The 23,796-nt window shown below is 44.8% G+C and overlaps 1 protein-coding gene across 1 annotated transcript in view; it reads right to left on the reverse strand.

The window, feature by feature from the left end:
- LOC141198584 (uncharacterized) overlaps nucleotides 1-23,796 on the reverse strand; it is a 47,845-nt gene that overhangs the window by 10,708 nt on the left and 13,341 nt on the right. Inside the window, exons 6-7 of the mRNA XM_073663009.1 lie at nucleotides 23,583-23,673; nucleotides 19,354-20,506 (exon numbers count right to left, since the gene is read on the reverse strand). Of these exons, the coding sequence (XP_073519110.1) occupies nucleotides 19,354-20,506; nucleotides 23,583-23,673 (1,244 nt within the window). The remainder of the gene's footprint in view (nucleotides 1-19,353; nucleotides 20,507-23,582; nucleotides 23,674-23,796) is intronic.

The following is a 23,796-nucleotide window of genomic DNA, read 5'->3' on the forward strand; positions in this document are numbered from 1 at the left end:
CTGCATAAGGGGCATGATGGGGGCATTACACTGTGTGGGGGCATCATACATACTGCATAAGGGGCATAATGGGGGCATTACACTGTGTGGGGGCATCATACATACTGCATAAGGGGCATAATGGGGGCATTACACTGTGTGGGCATCATACATCCTGCATAAGGGGCACAATGGGGGCATTACACTGTGTGGGGGCATCATACATCCTGCATAAGTGGCATAATGGGGGCATTACACTGTGTGGGGGCATCATACATACTGCATAAGGGGCATAATGGGGGCATTACACTGTGTGGGCATCATACATCCTGCATAAGGGGCACAATGGGGGCATTACACTGTGTGGGGGCATCATACATCCTGCATAAGGGGCATAATGGGGGCATTACACTGTGTGGGGGCATCATACATCCTGCATAAGGGGCATAATGGGGGCATTACACTGTATGGGGGCATCATACATACTTCATAAGGGGCATTATCGGGACATTACATTGTGTGGGGGCATCATACATACTGCATAAGGGGCATCATACATCCTGCATAAGGGGCACAATGGGGGCATTAAACTGTGTGGGGGCATCATACATCCTGCATAAGGGGCATAATGGGGGCATTACACTGTGTGGGGGCATCATACATCCTGCATAAGGGGCACAATGGGGGCATTACACTGTGTGGGGGGCATCATACATCCTGCATAAGGGGCATAATGGGGGCATTACATTGTGTGGGGGCATCCTACATCCTGCATAAGGGGCATAATGGGGGCATTACACTGTATGAGGGCATCATACATACTGTATAAGGGGCATAATGGGGGCATTACACTGTGTGCGGGCATCATACATACTGTATAAGGGGTATAATGGGGGCATTACACTGTGTGGGGGCATCATACATACTGCATAAGGGGCATAATGGGGGCATCATACATACTGTATAAGGGGCATAATGGGGGCATTACACTGTATGAGGGCATCATACATACTGTATAAGGAGCATAATGGGGGCATTACACTGTGTGGGGGCATCATACATCCTCCATAAGGGGTATAATGGGGGCATTGCACTGTGTGGGGGCATCATACATCCTGCATAAGGGGCATAATGGGGGCATTACACTGTGTGGGGGCATCATACATACTGCATAAAGGGCATAATGGGGCATTACACTGTGTGGGGGCATCATACATCCTGCATAAGGGGCATAATGGGGGCATTACATTGTGTGGGGGCATCATACATCCTGCATAAGGGGCATAATGGGGGCATTACACTGTGTGGGGGCATCATACATACTGCATAAGGGGCATAATGGGGGCATTACACTGTGTGGGGGCATCATACATCCTGCATAAGGGGTATAATAGGGGCATTACACTGTGGGGGGCATCATACATACTGCATAAGGAGCATAATAGGGGCATTACACTGTGTGGGGACATCATACATCCTGCATAAGGGGCATAATGGGGGCATTGCACTGTGTGGGGGCATCATACATCCTGCATAAGGGGCATAATGGGGGCATTACACTGTGTGGGGGCATCATACATCCTGCATAAGGGGCACAATGGGGGCATTACACTGTGTGGGGGGCATCATACATCCTGCATAAGGGGCATAATGGGGGCATTACACTGTGTGGGGGCATCATACATCCTGCATAAGGGGCACAATGGGGGCATTACACTGTGTGGGGGGCATCATACATCCTGCATAAGGGGCATAATGGGGGCATTACATTGTGTGGGGGCATCCTGCATAAGGGGCATAATGGGGGCATTACACTGTGTGGGGGCATCATACATCCTGCATAAGGGGCATAATGGGGGCATTACACTGTGTGGGGGCATCATACATCCTGCATAAGGGGCACAATGGGGGCATTACACTGTGTGGGGGGCATCATACATCCTGCATAAGGGGCATAATGGGGGCATTACATTGTGTGGGGGCATCCTACATCCTGCATAAGGGGCATAATGGGGGCATTACACTGTATGAGGGCATCATACATACTGTATAAGGGGCATAATGGGGGCATTACACTGTGTGCGGGCATCATACATACTGTATAAGGGGTATAATGGGGGCATTACACTGTGTGGGGGCATCATACATACTGCATAAGGGGCATAATGGGGGCATCATACATACTGTATAAGGGGCATAATGGGGGCATTACACTGTATGAGGGCATCATACATACTGTATAAGGAGCATAATGGGGGCATTACACTGTGTGGGGGCATCATACATCCTCCATAAGGGGTATAATGGGGGCATTGCACTGTGTGGGGGCATCATACATCCTGCATAAGGGGCATAATGGGGGCATTACACTGTGTGGGGGCATCATACATACTGCATAAAGGGCATAATGGGGCATTACACTGTGTGGGGGCATCATACATCCTGCATAAGGGGCATAATGGGGGCATTACATTGTGTGGGGGCATCATACATCCTGCATAAGGGGCATAATGGGGGCATTACACTGTGTGGGGGCATCATACATACTGCATAAGGAGCATAATGGGGGCATTACACTGTGTGGGGACATCATACATCCTGCATAAGGGGCATAATGGGGGCATTGCACTGTGTGGGGGCATCATACATCCTGCATAAGGGGCACAATGGGGGCATTACACTGTGTGGGGGGCATCATACATCCTGCATAAGGGGCATAATGGGGGCATTACATTGTGTGGGGGCATCATACATCCTGCATAAGGGGCATAATGGGGGCATTACACTGTGTGGGGGCATCATACATACTGCATAAGGGGCATAATGGGGGCATTACACTGTGTGGGGGCATCATACATCCTGCATAAGGGGTATAATAGGGGCATTACACTGTGGGGGGCATCATACATACTGCATAAGGAGCATAATAGGGGCATTACACTGTGTGGGGACATCATACATCCTGCATAAGGGGCATAATGGGGGCATTGCACTGTGTGGGGGCATCATACATCCTGCATAAGGGGCATAATGGGGGCATTACACTGTGTGGGGGCATCATACATCCTGCATAAGGGGCACAATGGGGGCATTACACTGTGTGGGGGGCATCATACATCCTGCATAAGGGGCATAATGGGGGCATTACACTGTGTGGGGGCATCATACATCCTGCATAAGGGGCACAATGGGGGCATTACACTGTGTGGGGGGCATCATACATCCTGCATAAGGGGCATAATGGGGGCATTACATTGTGTGGGGGCATCCTGCATAAGGGGCATAATGGGGGCATTACACTGTGTGGGGGCATCATACATCCTGCATAAGGGGCATAATGGGGGCATTACACTGTGTGGGGGCATCATACATCCTGCATAAGGGGCACAATGGGGGCATTACACTGTGTGGGGGGCATCATACATCCTGCATAAGGGGCATAATGGGGGCATTACATTGTGTGGGGGCATCCTACATCCTGCATAAGGGGCATAATGGGGGCATTACACTGTATGAGGGCATCATACATACTGTATAAGGGGCATAATGGGGGCATTACACTGTGTGCGGGCATCATACATACTGTATAAGGGGTATAATGGGGGCATTACACTGTGTGGGGGCATCATACATACTGCATAAGGGGCATAATGGGGGCATCATACATACTGTATAAGGGGCATAATGGGGGCATTACACTGTATGAGGGCATCATACATACTGTATAAGGAGCATAATGGGGGCATTACACTGTGTGGGGGCATCATACATCCTCCATAAGGGGTATAATGGGGGCATTGCACTGTGTGGGGGCATCATACATCCTGCATAAGGGGCATAATGGGGGCATTACACTGTGTGGGGGCATCATACATACTGCATAAAGGGCATAATGGGGCATTACACTGTGTGGGGGCATCATACATCCTGCATAAGGGGCATAATGGGGGCATTACATTGTGTGGGGGCATCATACATCCTGCATAAGGGGCATAATGGGGGCATTACACTGTGTGGGGGCATCATACATACTGCATAAGGAGCATAATGGGGGCATTACACTGTGTGGGGACATCATACATCCTGCATAAGGGGCATAATGGGGGCATTGCACTGTGTGGGGGCATCATACATCCTGCATAAGGGGCATAATGGGGGCATTACACTGTGTGGGGGCATCATACATCCTGCATAAGGGGTATAATAGGGGCATTACACTGTGGGGGGCATCATACATACTGCATAAGGAGCATAATGGGGGCATTACACTGTGTGGGGACATCATACATACTGCATAAGGGGCATAATGGGGGCATTACACTGTGTGGGGGCATCATACATCCTGCATAAGGGGTATAATAGGGGCATTACACTGTGGGGGGCATCATACATACTGCATAAGGAGCATAATGGGGGCATTACACTGTGGGGGGCATCATACATACTGCATAAGGGGCATAATGGGGGCATTACACTGTGTGGGGACATCATACATCCTGCATAAGGGGCATAATGGGGGCATTGCACTGTGTGGGGGCATCATACATCCTGCATAAGGGGCATAATGGGGGCATTACACTGTGGGGGCATCATACATCCTGCATAAGGGGCATAATGGGGGCATTACACTGTGGGGGCATCATACATCCTGCATAAGGGGCATAATGGGGGCATTACACTGTGGGGCCAGTAAAGGGGTCCTGTACTATGAGAACAATACGTTTCCTCCCTTCCTGTCTCCATAGTTGGGTCGTATGTATCTATTACAGGAAACAGAACAAAAACCTTATAAAGGGGCAACACAAGACCCCAAAATAGTCTCCGTGCTGAAGGGGTTAATGCCCCCTGAGCCCAGTAATGGGGTCTCCACATACCTCCACCTGCAGAGCTGCCACCACATATATGGCTGCTCTGTGCGCACAGGAGCTGTGATGAGGTCACAGGAGGGGAGGAGTCAGGGGTCACATGATCAGGGGCCTCAGTGGATGCAGGACTCTGCTGTGCTGGTTGTCATGGTGCTGGATGAGCTGAAGTTTATGTGTGGGGTCAGGAGGGGTTTACAGTGTGGATGTAGCAGAGCCGCGTGTGTACGAGGTGTACGGAGCGGAGCCGCGCGTGTACGAGGTGTACGGAGCGGAGCCGTGCGTGTACGAGGTGTACGGAGCAGAGCCGCGTGTGTACGAGGTGTACGGAGCGGAGCCGCGCGTGTACGAGGTGTACGGAGCAGAGCACGAGGTGTACGGAGCAGAGCCGCGTGTGTACGAGGTGTACGGAGCAGAGCCGCGTGTGTACGAGGTGTACGGAGCGGAGCCGCGCGTGTACGAGGTGTACGGAGCAGAGCACGAGGTGTACGGAGCAGAGCCGCGTGTGTACGAGGCGTACGGAGCGGAGCCTCGCGTGTACGAGGCGTACGGAGCGGAGCCGCGCGTGTGCGAGGCGTACGGAGCGGGGCCGCGCGTGTGCGAGGCGTACGGAGCGGAGCCGCGCGTGTGCGAGGCGTACGGAGCGGGGCCGCGCGTGTGCGAGGCGTACGGAGCGGGGCCGCGCGTGTGCGAGGCGTACGGAGCGGAGCCGCGCGTGTGCGAGGCGTACGGAGCGGAGCCGCGCGTGTGCGAGGCGTACGGAGCGGAGCCGCGCGTGTGCGAGGCGTACGGAGCGGGGCCGCGCGTGTGCGAGGCGTACGGAGCGGGGCCGCGCGTGTGCGAGGCGTACGGAGCGGGGCCGCGCGTGTGCGAGGCGTACGGAGCGGAGCCGAGCGTGTGCGAGGCGTACGGAGCGGAGCCGCGCGTGTGCGAGGCGTACGGAGCGGAGCCGCGCGTGTACGAGGCGTACGGAGCGGAGCCGCGCGTGTACGAGGCGTACGGAGCGGAGTCGCGCGTGTACGAGGCGTACGGAGCGGAGCCGCGCGTGTACGAGGCGTACGGAGCGGAGTCGCGCGTGTACGAGGCGTACGGAGCGGAGTCGCGCGTGTACGAGGTGTACGGAGCGGAGACGTGCGGAGCGGAGACGCACGTGTACAACTTGTAGGGAGCAGAGCCGCGTGTTTACGAGGTGTACGGAGCGGAGCCATGTGTGTATGAGGTGTACGGAGCTGCCAAAATCAAAGCCCTCGAGGTGTGAAGAACATACGACCCCCTAAAGTGACCCCATTTCAGACACTGTACCCACGAGGGAAGTCATCTGAGGGTGTAATGGGCGTTGTTATCCCACAGGTGTCTCACTGATTTCTTTACCACTCGTTTGTGTGTAAATAATATTACATTTGCTCATAGCCGCAGCGAGGGGTTCAGCCAGGGGCGGACACACCACCGATGCACCCGGGCCCAGAGGTGGAGGGGAGCCCATGCAGGAAGGGGCGCAGTGCTCAGGCAGTAGACCACGCAGCTGCTATGGTGCCCTTGACTGAGGGCTGATGCTGCTTAACCCCGTCCACTCCCACCTGTAAAGATTTTGATACCCTGGGCAGAATGCGGGCATTGAAAAATGGGGCATGTCATGCAGGAGAGAGGCCGCTGGCCAATGAATGCTTTCCCATCAGACTATTGAGAGCGCTCATTGACTGCTGTGTCTGTCCTCCTGCAGGGACTTAGGCTAAGTGCCCCGATAGCGTTTTTCAAGCGTATATGCTGCGGACTGCATATTACCACCACATAGTGACCAAATAATGCCACATACAAAGAATACCGACACACGATGACTAGACCACATATCACCACATATTGACCAAATAATACTACATACAAGGAGCAAATACCACCACACCATGGCCGGACCACATTTTACCACCACATAGTGACCGAACAACACCACATACAAGGAACAAGTACCACCACACCATGACCAGACCACATATTACCACCAGATAATGACCAAATAATACTACATACAAGGAACATAGAATTAAACCTCATACTCTTGTTCATGCATATTTGTATCCCACCCTGTATATAAACTGTTTATTGCAGGAAATTTGTGTGAAAACCACCGATGTTAGGAAATACACCCGCATCTGATCTGGTGCAAAGCATAATATCCTGGCAAAGGATCATAGAGCCGCAGATATTCCAAGCATTATCAATCATATCAACGGGAGGCAAATAGATGCATCATTGTAAAACAGACAAAAACAAGTATGTACAAAACACTGGTGAGATTACTGTAGAACATTGCAATGGTGAATCAGATTAGATGGAACGTACAAATCCATGCTATCCAGGAGTTGGATGTATAACAGATCAATTGCAATGGGACAGGTCTGCATAGAGTCTGATGCAAAACCTGATCGTAAGGCTATAGGTATAGCAAGCATTTTTATCTGTATCAATGAAAAACAGATTGTAAAGGAAATATTGAAAATCTTTTCTTCTCCCCTGTCATAGATATTAAGAAGTCTCTCTCAGACTCCTCTTCCCTCCTCCCCTATAGTAATTGTCCACGGGAGAAGAGCTGACACTTTGGCCAGTGGCCTCTATGCAAATCAACACATATGAGAAGGGCCTTGTAAGCAAATGCTGGCCCAAAAGCTGCTACCAAACTCAACACAGGCTTGTGATAGATTTACAGCTAACTGGCTAACTGAGAAGGTTGTATTCCCAGTGCTTCAAAGGGAATGTAACAAAGGCCTGCAGACGGCCCGAAGCCAATATGGAATAACTAAAGTTCCATATGTCCGATAATAATGGGGCCTATATTTTGGGTGGCAGGGTCAGCTAAGGAACAATATGGATATTTAACCGTCACTGTAAGCCCCTCTGGGGAGCTGTGGCGCAAAAGTAACAAAATAGCAGACGGTGTGGTCTTTGGAGAAAGGTAAAATCATAACGGAAAATATGGTATCACTTTTGGGGCTCTACGATCAACCCACGATAAGTTATTGCAAAAAACATATCTAATAAAAATATGAAGGCTTGAGACTAGCCCCCGTGATGTCATCACAGGGGGTATGTGGGCAGGTCTCCCCTTAGGCATAAAAGAATCCACGGAGGATGGATCAGCACTTATGTTGGAAGTTACATATTTTGTGTAGCACGGGTTACATTCGCTGAACGGCATCGGAGTGCTTCTCTCCAACTATACTGAGTGGTCCCTGCGAACAGTATAGAGTAAGTTGAGAATTGGAAGACAACAGTAATGTGTTGCCTGACAAAGGTTTTCTATAGAGTGTGGTGTCCACTTTATAAGATGTTACTATCCCTGTCAGGAAAATATCCAGAAATGGAGTGGAAAAATCAAAGGTTCACTGACAGTTAATTTGTATTTGAATTCCTATTCCTTAAATTTCAAAACAAATTGTGACACTAACTGGGGGTCACCTCTCTATACTAAAAGTACATCATCAACATATCTACCAAGCCAAAAAATGTGCTCATAAATGGATTATCATCAGAAAATATGTAAATTTCTTCCCACCACGACATGTACAGCATAGCCAAAGATGATGAGAATTTGGAGCACATGGGGGCTCCAAGTACTTGTAAATAATATTTAGAATCAAACATAAAATTGTTGTGGGACAACAAATATTTTATGTTCTAATGAACCTTTTTAAATTCACAGAATATCCACTATATTTATTTAAATGGTGTTGAACGGCAATGACAGCCAATGCATGAGAGATGAAGGAATACAGGTTGACAACATTGCTGGTGACAAACCTATATTCTTCTTGCCACACGAACCTGTCAAAAACCCTCAGGACAGACGTAGTATCTTTCACATGGCCTGGTGTTTGAATAACCAGAGGATACAAATGTTCACCAGCCATTGTCTTAAATTCTCATTCAATGAACCCATAACCGAGATAATAGGGCGAAGGGTGGGGGGGAGATACCCTTTTGTGTTTTGGGGAGCCCATGAAAAATGGGATAATCAGGTAACAGCCTGCGCTGAATTTTGTTATTAAACACCGACAAATAAATGCCTTCCTCCAGAATAGTGGACAACATTGTTTTATACAAATTGGTAGGATTCATAGAGAGCACCGGAGCAGATTTCATATATCAACAGTTCTAATAGCACATACTCCGGGGCATCAAAACATTGTGTCCATACATAATAATGATCTCACACAGTTTTCTTTCTTTGGTCTTGTAAAAGTTAATTATCCTGTAAGGGGTGGAAACAGACAGAAACACCTTAATATGTGTGAAGCCTTCTGGATCTGACGTGTAAATACTAAATAACCTTCGGGTAATGAATTTCCGCAATGACCTGTTTTACATCTATTGATGAAATTCATACTGGTTTATTCCCAGCAGACATCTATATGGTGACATTCCAGGTTTTCTGAATTTATTTTGTGTTTTTCTGGTTATTATTTGCCGGTGTACTTATTTGCCTTTCTGTATATTGCGCTATCATTGCTGATTCATCTTCGCAGAACGCACAGAAATGATGCAAATATCTTAAAGATTTTTCAGCAATGACGGAGTATTTCCATTGCAATGTTCTGCAGCTTATTTATCTTCCATTTCTCATATATTTATTTTTGTCCGTTTTTTCGCAATATAATTCAATGATTTGTTTTTCGTTGATACAGATAGAAATTCCCGCTACATCCACAGCTTCACGATTCAGTTCTGCATCAGATATTTGTTTTTGTCATTTTTATTATAATGTAATTACCTGTTTTTCGTGGATACAGATAGAAATGCTTGCTACATCTATAGCCTCACGATCAGGTTCTCCATCAGACTCTATGCAGACGTCTCCCATTGCCATTGATCTGTTATACATTCAGCTCTGGGATATCATGGATTTGTACGTTCCATCTAATCTGATTCGCCATTACAATGCTCCACAGTAATCTGATTCGCCATTACAATGCTCCACAGTAATCTGATTCGCCATTACAATGCTCCACAGTAATCTGATTCGCCATTACAATGCTCCACAGTAATCTCACCAGTGTTCTGTACTTGTTCTCGTCTGTTTTACAATGATGCATCTATTTGCCTCCCGTTGATATGACAGATAATGCTCGGTATATCTGCGGCTCTATGATCCTTTGCCAGGATATTATACTTTGCACCAGATCAGATGCGGGTGGATTTCCTTGTAAATTTTCTACTATATAATCAATTTTGATTTGCATATTTTTTTTCCGCTTTATATGTTCATTGTTATAGGTTTATAGTTTCTCCATATTGGTTATTGTGCATATTATTTTATATTATATTTTTACGTGTGTCAGATCGATAAGAACAATATTTCTATTCACAATTTAGACATTGATGCGTTTTCTCTGTTTATTGGACATTGTTATTGTGATGCTCTATACTGAATCTATCCTCCATCTCATGCATACATGTTCCTGTCCCTCTATAATCAGTATATCCTCCCACCTTCCGTTGCTATAGTTGATGGCATTTGTGATGTTCGGACCCTGTGATCTCACACCTGTACACTTAATCCCGGTGTTGTGTTCCTATATGGGATAATCCCCTGGCAGCTAACACCGGTGGTCTTCACACAAATGTCCTGCAATAAACAGTTTATATACAGAGGGGGATACGGATATGCATGAATAAGAGGATGAGGTCTAATTCTATCTTATTTTTCACCATCATGGTGTTTTGCATTTCTGGCTTGTTATGTGACGCTTGTAATGATCACCTTGTCTGTATTTGATCTCGTTGCCTTCAATGTGAACTGTGGCTTGGATTTTCTTCACACCTTTTGCATGTCTAATTGATTTCTCATTTCGTGTCATGTGTCTCCATTGTGCCTGTATATATATATATATATATATACATATGACTTCATTGTCCTTTTCTCATCTGCTATAACTAAGGGCGCAACCCTAGCGCCAGAAACACATAAGAATTTTACATTTTTTGTTTTTTTAAATGATCCAATACATTTTTTTCATATTTTACCTGTTGGAGTGCTGATTTTCTCCTTTTCGTGTTCTTCATATGTCTGTGCTCACCAGCAGGACCGGCACCCTTCAGTGGACTATCTTCACCCTGTTTGGATTCAGCGTTGCAGCTCCCTAACCCTCCCTCCTGTTTCTTCACAATATTGTAACACGTATCCTAGGCCTCGATGTTCCCCATACAAACTTGCTGTTAGAATTGTTGAGACGGGAGAAAAAGGTCTGAGGAACGCAGACCGGAACGGTCTGAAATATATAAAGAAGATCTGGTAAAATGTCCATTTTGATCACACTAATACAACCAAACCAGGACAAGGGTTTCAAGTTATAATTCATTCGATTTTTAACCATTTGTTCAAGGTTGGGGGATATAATTTAAACGATACAGATCATCCAAGTTCCCCAGAATTTGTATACCCAGGTACTTAATTGTGTCTTTCTGCCACTTAAAGGGGAAGTTAGAAATTAGTTATTGTGTCAGTTCAGGGTTAAAAGTTATGTTCATGGCTTCTGTTTTAGAGTAGTTGACTTTAAAATTGCTTTCATGGCCGAGTTATTCAAATTCCTTTATTATAGAGGGAAATGAGATAATTGGGTTTGACACATAGAGCAACAAGTCATCTGCGTATAGAGCTAGTTTATAGTGATGTGAGTCTATAGTAACTCCACTAATATCTGGATTTGTGTGTAATGCTACCGCAAAATGGTCCATCACCAATGTGTATAGGAGAGGTGATAAGGGACACCCTTGTCTCGTCCCCTTTTTAATAGAAAATGTGTCATATAGAAGGCCGTTTACCCTATCGCTTTAGGGTCAGTGTAGAAGGATAGAATTTTAGATAACAAGAAAGAGTCCAACCTAATTTGTGGTAGGGTGCTCTTCAAGAAAGTCCAATGCACTGTGTCAAACGCTTTTTTAGCGTAGGCAGAAACAAGGCACATTGGGAGCCCCTGTTTTTTGCATGTGAAATTAACAACGTTTTATTTTTATTATCACGAGCTTCTCTGTCCTTAATGAAGGCAACCTGATCGTTGCTGACAATTGAGGGTAGATAGTGGGAGAGCCGTGTTGTAATTACTTTAGAGAATATTTTGACGTCTACATTATTTAATGATATTGGATGAATATTAGGGCAGGTATTTGGTTCTTTTCCAGGCTTTGATAAAACCGTTATATGAGCCTTAAGTGATTGGGGGTCAAAAGGGGAGTCTTCTGAGATATTATTGAACACTTTGGCTAAAAATGGTAATAACTGGGGGGAAAACATCTTATAAAATCTATTATTGAATCCATCTGGTCCAGGGCTCTTCCCGATAGGGAATTATTTATTGGCCTCTCATATCTCCTGTTCAGTGAAAGCTTTGTCTAGTATCTCCTGCTCAGGGGTCTGTAAGGAAGGAAAGTCAGTGTCCATAATATATTTGTCATTTTTAGTTTCAAGAATATTAGGTGGCATGTCGTGGTATTGTCCATGAATATTATATAGCGAACTATAAAAGAAACTAAATGCTTCCGCTTTGTCAATGGGGTTATGAATTTCTGGCCCGGGTGCCCCTTTTATTTTGGATACGTATGTCCTTTACACGTGTGGATGTAACCTCCTTGCCAATGAGCAACCACATTTATCTGTGAATTCATACGAGTATCTTCACATGTGATCTTGGTATTTTGTATACGTTTGATCTAGTAAAGACCTTCGCTCCTTTCTTTTTTTCAGATTATTTTTATTTAACAAAACAAAGAATTACCAAAATTTTTTTTTTAAATAAACTTTGTGACAAAAAAAAGAAAAAAGAAAAAACAGTAAACAATACAAGAACCGGTTTACAATGATATAAATCCCAATATCGCTCTATAGTACAATGTTTTGGAACAGTAATTTTACATTTGTACATAAATATCTGAATACTTCCTGACTGTTTATTTTTTTCCCTATTGAGACATCAAAAGAAAATGAATATATCTAAGAAGGGGCAATTGTGTGGACTGAGACAATTATTTGCTGACACCTTGGGTATAAGGATATAAATTCCTGGTTTACTGTAAGGAAATGGACAAACGATCCAGGATAGTATTTCTGTGAAGGTTCTTTGAAGCAATACCTGGGGTAATTAACCATTGCTCCCATATGTGTATGGATTTCTTGAGAGCGTTCCTTTAATATAAGCTCCACTTTCCAAGCATAGAGTGTTATTTATCCTGGATTTTAGTTCTGTTATCGTTGGGGGAGAATTGTCTATCCAATGTAGTGCCAACAACTTTCTGGCTTGGAATAATATTCTTGAGCGACCTATTGCCATATGGAGTCTGGGTCTACATCTTCTCCCAGGAGTCCTAGGATACAGATTTTAGGTTCCAACTGAAGTTGTATCCCAAATACAGATAGTACAAGAGCCATCACCCCCTTCCAGTAGTCGCCAATATTTACACATTTCCACATCATATGCATCAGGTGGGCGTCATTTTGACCACATCTAGGACATGTGTCATCCGTTTCTATTTCAATTTTAAATAAAATACTTTGGGATCTATATACTCTATGAATGAGAAGAATTCGGGACAATCTTTGTGACTCTGACAATGAAAGATTCGGTGTCAAATCCAGTATTTCCCCCATTGCTCCTCAGATAACGGACCCAAATCCTCCTCCCATTTTGTCTTAACTATCAATATTATCCAAATGTAGGGCCAGTAACTGCTTATAAATAAGGGTTAATAGACCTTTTGTATCCACTGCTTTAGCAATGGTATCTATTGGGTGATGTCTATCAATCAGTATGGCGTTTATTCTAGTACCCCTATCCTCCCACTCACTAATATTGTTTAGCTTCTATGGCTCTGGTAAGTTATAGCTGTGCCATAAAGGAGTATAGTTTGTGTACTTTCCAATCCCCAGAATATTTTTACCCCTATCCCACACCTTATATATTAACTTTAGTGTACGACATTCTAAGTAATTTTCTCGAGGAGGCCCTATATCTAGTACTGAGAATGGAAGCTTCCACTTGGTTCCTTCCATAAGTAGGTGCCCTGAAATTACACATTTGCGAGTACCCCATCCATGAAACTACTTTAGCTCCATTCTAGCGTTAAGCAGGTCTGCGTATACCTGGAAGGAAGCAGATCGTTTATGTTGTTTGTCAAGGAGATCAATCCGCTCAAGCAAATGGAGACTTTAGCTGTTCTCTCCTTTTTTTAGCCTTTATCTATGTTTTATTATTATCCCTCTGAGGACACATGTGAGTGCTTCCCATTTAAATGGTAAGGCAGTTTCATCATGCTCATATATTTGAAGGAGTCTATAGTCTCAAGAAGGTCTGAGACACAGAGTGAGTCTTTCAGCAGATTATCATTTAGTTTCCAACATCTGAAGCCTTTGTGGAGTCCGGCATAGTCAGATCTATAATACAACGGGAGATGCGTGTCTCTGAAGCCTTTATAGACTGATGAAGTGCGACAAGCCTGCGCAGTCCGGCTCCAGACAGAAGCAGGCATGGAGCAGTTACGGGTAAGAGGAGCGTGTATGGCGCCGGAGATCACGGTATGCATAGACACTGAACGCATACCGCGATCTCTGGCGCCATACTTACATACTTACCTGACCGGGAAGGTTTGTTGCCGCAGCACCTCTCTTCGCTGGAGACCGGAGCAGGAGTTCAGGTGTCGGAATCAGCACATGCACATAGCGCTATTTGAAGTGTGTCTTCAGTAAAATGGCGCCAGACAGCGCTGTATGGGCATGCGCGTACTCTGGCACCGCATTCCTCACCTAGCCTCCAGCAGAACAGAACACCGCAGTGCTGGAGCACAGAGAAGAAAGGTGAGATTAAGTGTAGCGTGAAAGGGATGAGGGGTGCCATACATACCAGGATTGGGGGGTGAGGGGGCAACACATCTGGAATGGGTATGAGGGGTACCAAGCATACTAGGATTGGGGGATGAGGGGTACCATGCATACCAGGATGAGGAACGGGGTGCCATGCATACCAGGATGAGGGGTACCACACATAGCATGATTGGGGGGGTGAGGGGTGCCATACATACCAGTATAGGGATGAGGAGTGTCATGCACACAAGGATTGGTGGGTGAGGGGACCATGCATACCAGGATTGGGGGGTGAGGGGTGCCATGCATACCAGAATAGGGATGAGGGGTACCATACATACCAGGATAGGGATGGGGTACCATACATACCAGGATAGGGACGAGGGGTACCCTACAGGATAGGGACGAGGGGTACACTACATACCAGGATAGGAATGCGGGGTACCATGCATACCTGGATAGGGATGGGGTACCATGAATACCAGGATAGGGATGAGTGGTACCATACATACCAGGATAGGAATGCGGGGGTTACCATGCATACCAGGATGAAGGGTACCATGCATACCAGAATAAGGATGAGGGGTACCATGCATACCAGTATAGGGATGAGGGGTACCATGCATACCAGTATATGGATGAGGGGTGCCATATATACGAGGATAGGGGATGGGGTGCCATGCATACCAGGATAGGGATGAGGAAGCCATATATACCATGATTGGGGGATGAGGCGTGCCATGCATACCAGGATGAGGGATTGGGTGCCATGCATACCAGGATAGGGATGAGGAAGCCATACATACCAGAATTGGGATGAGGGGTGCCATGTATACCAGGATGAGGGATGGGGTGTCATGCATACCAGTATAGGAATGCGGGGTACCATGCATACCAGGATAGGGATGAGGGGTACCATGCATACCAGAATAGGGATGAGGTGTGCCATGCATACCAGTATAGGGATGAGGGGTGCCATACATACTAGTATAGGGATGAGGGGTGCCATACATACCAGGATAAGGGATGGGGTGCCATGCATACCAGGATAGGGATGAGGGAGCCATATATACCAGGATTGGGGATGAAGCGTGCATTGCATACCAGGATAAGGGATTGGGTGCCATGCATACCAGGTTACTGGGATGAGGCCATACATACCAGAATTGGGATGAGGGGTGCCATGTATACCAGGATGAAAGATGGGGTGCCATGCATACCAGGATGAGAGGTACCATACATACCAGAATAGGGATGAGGGGTACCATGCATACCAGGATAGGAATGAGAGGCAACATGCATACCAGGATGAGGGATGGGGTGCCATGCATACCAGGATTGGGGGATGAGTGATGCCATGCATACCAGGATGAGGGATTGGGTAACATACATACCAGGATTGGGATGAGGGGTGCAATGTATACCAGATTTGGAATCAGGGGTGCCATGCATACCAGGATTGGGGGATAAGGAGGCCATACATACCAGGATTGGGGGATAAGGGGTGCCATACATACCAGGATAGGGATGAGGGGTACCATGCATACCAGGATGAGGGATGGGGTGCCATGCATACCAGGATTGGGTGATTAGTGGTGCCATGCATACCAGGATGAGGGATTGGGTATCATAATACCAGGATTGGGATGAGGGGTGCAACGTATACCACATTTGAAATGAGAGGTGCCATGCATACCAAGATTGGGGATGAGGGGTGCCATGCATACCAAGAATGTGGATGAGGGGTGCCATGCATACCAGGATTGGGGGTGAGGGGTGCCATGCATACCAGGATTGGGAATGAGGGGTGCCATGCATACCAGGATGGGGATGAGGGGTGCCATGCATACCAGGATGGGATGGTGGGGACAGGATGGGGGCAGAAGAAATACCAGGAGGGGGCAGCATATACCAGCATGGGAGACCATATACCAATAAAAATGCTCGCCACCCGGGCATAGAACGGGTTCAATAGCTAGTTACAATATACAGGAGCATGAACTGACCATACAGCAGTTCCTACCTGAGATGTAGGTTGCCATGTAGGCAAGTGACGGCTAATTAAGAAAAGGACTATATGGCTATGCATATTGTGTAAAGGAGAATAATAGGTATAATCCTTTACGTCTGGATGTAGAATCCTCCATACATCGACCAGTTGCTACCAAAGCACAATTAGCAAAGCTTTTGTTTGTCTTTTAGACTGGTGACTCCAGCCCAGGGGCGCATCTAAAGAAGGATCCAAGACAAAATTAACCCCTTTACAACTCAAGGTGGTTTGCACGTTAATGACCAGGCCAATTTTTACAATTCTGACCACTGTCACTTTATGAGGTAATTACTCTGGAACGCTTCAACGGATCCCCCTGATTCTGAGACTGTTTTTTCGTGACATATTGTACTTCATGATTGTGGTAAAATTTCTTCGATATCACTTGCGTTTATTTGTGAAAAAAACGGAAATTGGGCGAAAATTTTGAAAATTTTTCATTTTTTTTAAATCAGAGAGATACAATAAAGACCAAAAGTTTGGACACACCTTCTCATTTAAAGATTTTTCTGTATTTTCATGACTATGAAAATTGTACATTCACACTGAAGGCATCAAAACTATGAATTAACACATATGGAATTATATACTTAATAAAAAAGTGTGAAACAACTGAAAATATGTCTTATATTCTAGGTTCTTCAAAGTAGCCACCTTTTGCCTTGATGATTGATTTTTCAACAGGACAATGACCCCAAACACACCTCCAGGCTGTGCAAGAGCTATTAGACCAAGAAGGAGAGTGATGGGGTGCTACGCCAGATGACCTGGCCTCCACACTCACCAGACCTCAACCCAATTGAGATGGTTTGGGGTGAGCTGGACCTCAGAGTGAAGGCAAAAGGGCCAACAAGTGCTAAGCATCTCTGGGAACTCCTTCAAGATTGTTGGAAGACCATTTCCGGTGACTACCACTTGAAGCTCATCAAGAGAATGCCAAGAGTGTGCAAAGCAGTCATCAAAGCAAAAGGTGGCTACTTTGAAGAATCTAGAATATAAGACATATTTTCAGTTGTTTCACACTTTTTTGTTAAGTATATAATTCCACATGTGGTAATTAGTTTTGATGCCTTCAGTGTGAATGTACAATTTTCAAAGTCAAGAAAATACAGAAAATTTTTAAATGAGAAGGTGTGTCCAAACGTTTGGTCTGTACTGTAATTCCACATGTGTAATTCATCGTTTTGATGCCTTAAGTGTGAATGTACAATTTTCATAGTCATAAAAATACAGAAAAAATTTTAAATGAGAAGGTGAGTCCAATCTTTTCGTCTGTACTGTATGTGAGCAATTATATGCGTTTTCCATTGAAATCACCAGGACCCAACTCCTCTGCTTTCCTCACAATGGCCTCTTTTACATTGAAAAAATGTATGCGACAGATAATGTCCCTTGGACACTCAGGATCTGGGCCATGATTGCCTATTGTACGGTGCACCTTTTAATTCTCCACCTCCTTATCAATAGGATCACCAAGGATATTATTGAATAATGATCGCAGTGTTGGCATAATCACTTGTGCATTGATGCTTTCAGGTATACCACTTATCCAGATATTATTGTGATTTTCTTGATCATCAACCATATTAAACAGATGGTTTATTTACTGGCTGTGAAGATCCAGTGTTAGTTTCTGAGCATTATGATGGCCTCTAACTTGGACGACATTATCCTCCAATCTCTGTACCTTGTCAGTAAGCTGTGACAGGATAGAAGTGAGGGGACGTATTTCAGTTTTGTATGTGGTCTCCAGCCTCTGAATATATTGCTCCATGTCTTCTTTAGTAGGGATAGACGCAATCTGATATACAAATAAGTTATGTTGTTCCCCACATCAGAATAACCTGTGGCTGGGGGGTAAATGTCCCTGTGAAGCAAGCGCTGCTCAGTATGTGGGCTTTGGTGAGAGTACATGGAGATTTGTGGAGCTGTTTTCTTGTGAGGCCTACATTAACAGAGAAGTTGGTGCAGGACTTACAGTCCGGAGCTGTCAGGAATCATGAGGGTTAAGACTGTTTCTTTTTCCACGCTGAGGTGAGGCAGTAATGGCTCCGGAGCAGGAAGATAAGACCTTCCATAAGAAACACTGCATACCAGACATGCTGACGGAGGTGGAGGACCTCAGATTAACCTCTGATCTCTTCTTTCTTTCCCATATCGAAAGTCATGTTTGAGGCTGTAAATTGCTTATAATTCCCCCAAGAACACGATCTGAAGAGAGTGCTTTCAGTGTGTGCGTTCTCTTGGTGCTATGTCCAGGCCATGTCCTTCCTGTTGATGTTCAATACGTCTGAAGGTGGCGTTGATTGGGAGCAGGATTGTGTGATGTAACAATCTTGTGTGATGTAACAGCCTTACGGAAACACAAGTTGTGACACCAATGGAACGGCGCCAGAACAGGAAGTGCGTATGAGTGTTTTTATTTTAACAAGGCCAAACATGAGAAATGAGAAGGAATTGTCCTAGTAGTGGACAACCCCTTTATGAAGATACAATTTTCGGTTAAAAATGTAAAAGGCTTCTCCCCTGTGTGACTTCTATGAAGTTTGTTAAGAGTTGATTTCCGTGTAAAACATTTCCCACATTAAGAACATGAAAATGGCTTCTCGTCTGTGTGAGTTCTCTGGTGACTAAGAAGTGATGATTTCTGGATAAAACATTTCCCACATTCTGAACAGGAAAAAGGCTTCTCCCCTGTGTGAGTTCTCTGGTGATTAACCAAATCTGATTTCCAGCTAAAACATTTCCCACATTCTGAACAGCAAAAAGGCTTTTCCCCTGTGTGAGTTCTGTTGTGCTTAACCAAAACTGATTTTGAGATAAAATATTTCCCACATTCTGAACAGAAAAAAGGCTTCTCCCCTGTGTGATTTCTCTTGTGCTTAACCAAATCTGATTTCTGGATAAAACATTTCCCACATTCTGAACAGGAAAAAGGCTTCTCCCCTGTGTGACTTCTCTGGTGATTAACCAAAACTGATTTCCGGCTAAAACATTTCCCACATTTTGAACAGGAAAAAGGCTTCTCCCCTGTGTGAATTCTCTTGTGCTCAACCAAACCTGATTTCCAGCTAAAACATTTCCCACATTCTGAACAGGAAAAAGGCTTCTCCCCTGTGTGAGTTCTCTGGTGCTTAACCAAATCTGATTTCCAGACAAAACATTTTCCACATTCTGAACAGGAAAAAGGCTTTTCCCCTGTGTGAGTTCTCTTGTGCTTAACCAAACCTGATTTCTGGCTAAAACATCTTTCACATTCCGAACAGAAAAAAGGCTTTTCCCCTGTGTGAGTCCTCTGGTGATTAACCAAATCTGATTTCTGGTTAAAACATTTTTCACATTCTGAACATGAAAATGGCTTCTCCTCTGTGTGAGTTCTCTGGTGATTAACAAGATTTGATTTCTGGTTAAAAAATTTCCCACACTTGAAACAAAAAAATCTATTCTCTGCTGTGTGAATGCTTTGATGTTTAAGAAAAGACTTTTCGAGGGAAAAACTATTTCCATATTCTGAACATGAAAATGGCTTCTTTGCTTTAGGAGCAATTTGTTTTTTAATGCTTATTTTGTGACTTTGATTTTCCTTAGTAGTCAGTAATGAATCAGAAGACAGGACCTGTTTCAAATGATCAGATGACAGATCTTTGCTGTGAAGGGATGATGGTATATCTGGAGTAATGTCATTCACTTCAATTGTATCTTGTGTGATCTCAAGATCATCTGATTTAAAAATAGAAGATGTCAGCTGTCCCTCTGATCTCCTGGTACAGTCATCTGCCAAGAATAAAACCAATTATTATTTATGAATAACATATACTTAAAATTTATATTGTAGAATAATTTTACTTAAACTCTCCGTAAAAATGTACATTATGTAATAGTATCATTATTTACCAAGAAAACAGATCACAGAAAAATCAGCCTTACCAACACCAAATCAGATAACAAATGCATTAGCATTTTAGTGTTGGTTGGGTGTACTGGGGTGTCTGTCCATGTGGGGTGCACTTATATAGTGCTGGGCAGCCTTCCTGATCTAATAGTATGGGCATCATCAATAGGCTGTAAGCCAGACACTGTGCATCAAACCTGCCTGTGTGACTGGCGTCCTATGCAAGCTTCATCTGTGTGCATCTTTAATACAAGGCAACCACCCCCTCCATGAATTGGTATGATTGTGAGTGGTTGCTCCATAAGTATTATGCACCTGTGTTGCCCCCCCCCCACCTTTATCGTGGGGGTCTGCGGCATCCTGCTAGTGCATTTGTTATATGATTTGGTGTTAGTAAGGCTGTATCTTTTTCTGTGATTTTTTTTTATTTTGCCCTATGTTAGCCATCATTATTCACCAAGACGATAACAGTTCACAGTCTAATAGAAAACCTCATAGGATGAACCAGTGGAGCGTGGTGTCCAACTGTTTGTTAATTCTGCCTCCCTAATATGGAATAAAAAGCCACCAAGCAATGTTATGTAGGTGAAAATAATATCAATAAAAACTTCTACTCATCTCACAAAAAACAAGTCCCCACTCAGGTCCATCATCTGTCAGTGGAAAAACAGAGGTTTCCACATTATTAGTGGCTCAAAGGCTCTTGAAAGGTTACATGGCTTCCATAACCCAATCCAGCAATATCCACCCTCCCAAAGTCAAATCTCCCCCTCACTTCTGAGCCTTGCAGTGCGCCCAAACCACATTTAGCATCCATGTATTTGGCATTACTATAGTGAGAAGAACCCACTTAATTGATGGTGTGCGTCTCCTGGAGCACAATCTGGGCACTATGTGTTGGGTAATGAAATTATATATTTGTAATTTTCACTCTCCATCATCCACTGTGTGCTAATTTCCCGAAAGTGCCTGGGGAATCAAAATAGTCACTGCTCCTATAGATTATTTCACTGAGGGTTATAATTTCCAAAATGGAGTCACTTTATGTGGATTTCTACTGCTCTGGTTCTCTGCAATTTGGTCACATTAGGGCTTCTGCAAATGGTGGGTCCCATCTCCTCTGGGATCTGCTCCTGCGACGTCTGCTTCTCTCACCAGGAGCCGCCTTATTCATCCTGCAGGCGGCGCTGGTGATGGAGGAGACGTCAGAACCAGAAGCTCTGGGTGGTGCAGGTTCTGTCCAGCCACTAAGATTAGGGTTGCTGGGACCAGTAGTACCATCCAGTCTGGCAGTATGGGTGTGTGTGTTGTCCAGCTGGAGTAATCTGCTCCCTACTTCAGCCAACTGGAAAGCACCGCACCCTACTAAAGCTTGGAGCATATTGCTGGAAGCTGCCAGATACAGCCTTGTTCTCCTCTGGTTCAGTCCTCTGTGCTCAGCTCCCGGCTTGTGTATTTGTTTCCTGTTGTGACCCCGACCTGTTTACGGACTACTCTTGTATCTTCTGATTTTGTGCTCAGCTAACGGCTTTTCTCTGACCTCCATGTTCTGACCCGGCTATCTGACTATTCTTCTTGCAATCTCACTCCACAGAACATTAGGTAACACTGTGGCCCAAGCTTAGGGGGTCTCTGTCTAAGTCCAAATCCATGCAGAGGGGTTAAAGGATGATGAGCAAGGCAAACCCTGGGATCTGGAAAATGGAGTAGATAGCGCCAAGTCTGTTTGTGGTAGCCATCTTTTGAGCTGCGAGGTGACAACGAACAGTGTCCCCAATACATTGTGTCTGCACACTATCCCAGCAAAATCTGCATTCCTAATAGCTAAATGGCGCATCTTCATTTTTTAACCTGCCATGGGCCCAGACAGTAGTGTACAACCGTATATAGGGTATTGTCAGATTCAAGAGAAGATGGAATATTATTTGTAAGGTCCATTTGTTTCCTATTATCCTTTGTGAAGAATTCCAAAGTTATCACCACATAAAGTGACACACATCAGATTTGAAAAATGGGCCCAGAAAGGAACAGAAAACTGGCTGCAGGAAGAGGTTAAATCAGAGTATTTTGGGCACTAACTACTATAGTCAAAACTGTGAGTACAGACAATAACACATCTACTGAAATGATCAAACTCAACAGTCTTCATCAGTAAGTAGTGAGTAACTAGTGGTGAAACCTCTCTGGGGTAATTAGAGTATGGGACTCGGGGGCTCTGGGCAATCTAAACTATCGTAAGGGACAATATTTTCTGTCAGATGATTTTCAAGAAGAAATATTAGACATTCAAAGAGAACTTTTTATAATAGTGCAGAGATGAGGTGTCTTAAATTTAGCTTAGAGATATATCATGGCACAGGTGTAATGTTTTCTGTATAGTTTATCACAATCTGGTTTGAAGTTAGTCGGTTTCAAAAGAAATAGAACAGTCAGGATAAAGGGAAACTCTGTTGTTATTGTACAGAAATTCACACTTGGCCTCACTGCACATTTAATATCGATCATAAAAGTGAAGTTTGGCCAGAAAGACTGGACCTGGTCTTGTAGGGACCATATGAGCACATTCAGCAGCACAGAAGGGAGAGAAGGTAGATTCATCCAATAAGATATCAGGGGTCTAGGAAGCCAACAGCATCATTACCCTCCACTTTCTCTTACAGTCTCATCATAATATTTTTCTTCAAGTAATTTTCTGGCTTTGTGGTTTACAGATCTGGGCAGGTAACGTCTCCTAATCACAGGGAGTAGGTGGATCCTCCAGGTTGTAAGTTCTATGGAAAAGGGTTTCAATGCCCAAAATCATTTGAACAGTTTTGGGTGGAGGAGAATGTTGTGGTTTAGAGGCAAAATGGTGATCACACGATTGTGATACGGCTGGACTACACAACCGATAAAGCAGCCACAGCCGGTGACTGAGAAGAATCTATGACTTCTCTGCATTTAGTGGTCACTACTCACCTGGGTAGTCATATGTAGGAATCTCCTCTTTACACCACTCATCCCCCCTCACATATGCCTCTATAGTATTAATATGGGAAAGATCTTCAACCTGAAACAAATATTGTAAAAGTCACAAACAGATGAGAAGTCCCATCTATGATCAGCTCTAATCCTGCCATCTCCACCGTTCTCATTACACAAGTATAAAACATATAATACTGGGGGATAAAAC

This window comes from Phyllobates terribilis, unplaced genomic scaffold, assembly GCF_046119375.1.
Source record: "Phyllobates terribilis strain yellow unplaced genomic scaffold, ASM4611937v1 Scaffold_98__1_contigs__length_5973952, whole genome shotgun sequence".
Lineage (NCBI taxonomy): Eukaryota > Metazoa > Chordata > Amphibia > Anura > Dendrobatidae > Phyllobates > Phyllobates terribilis.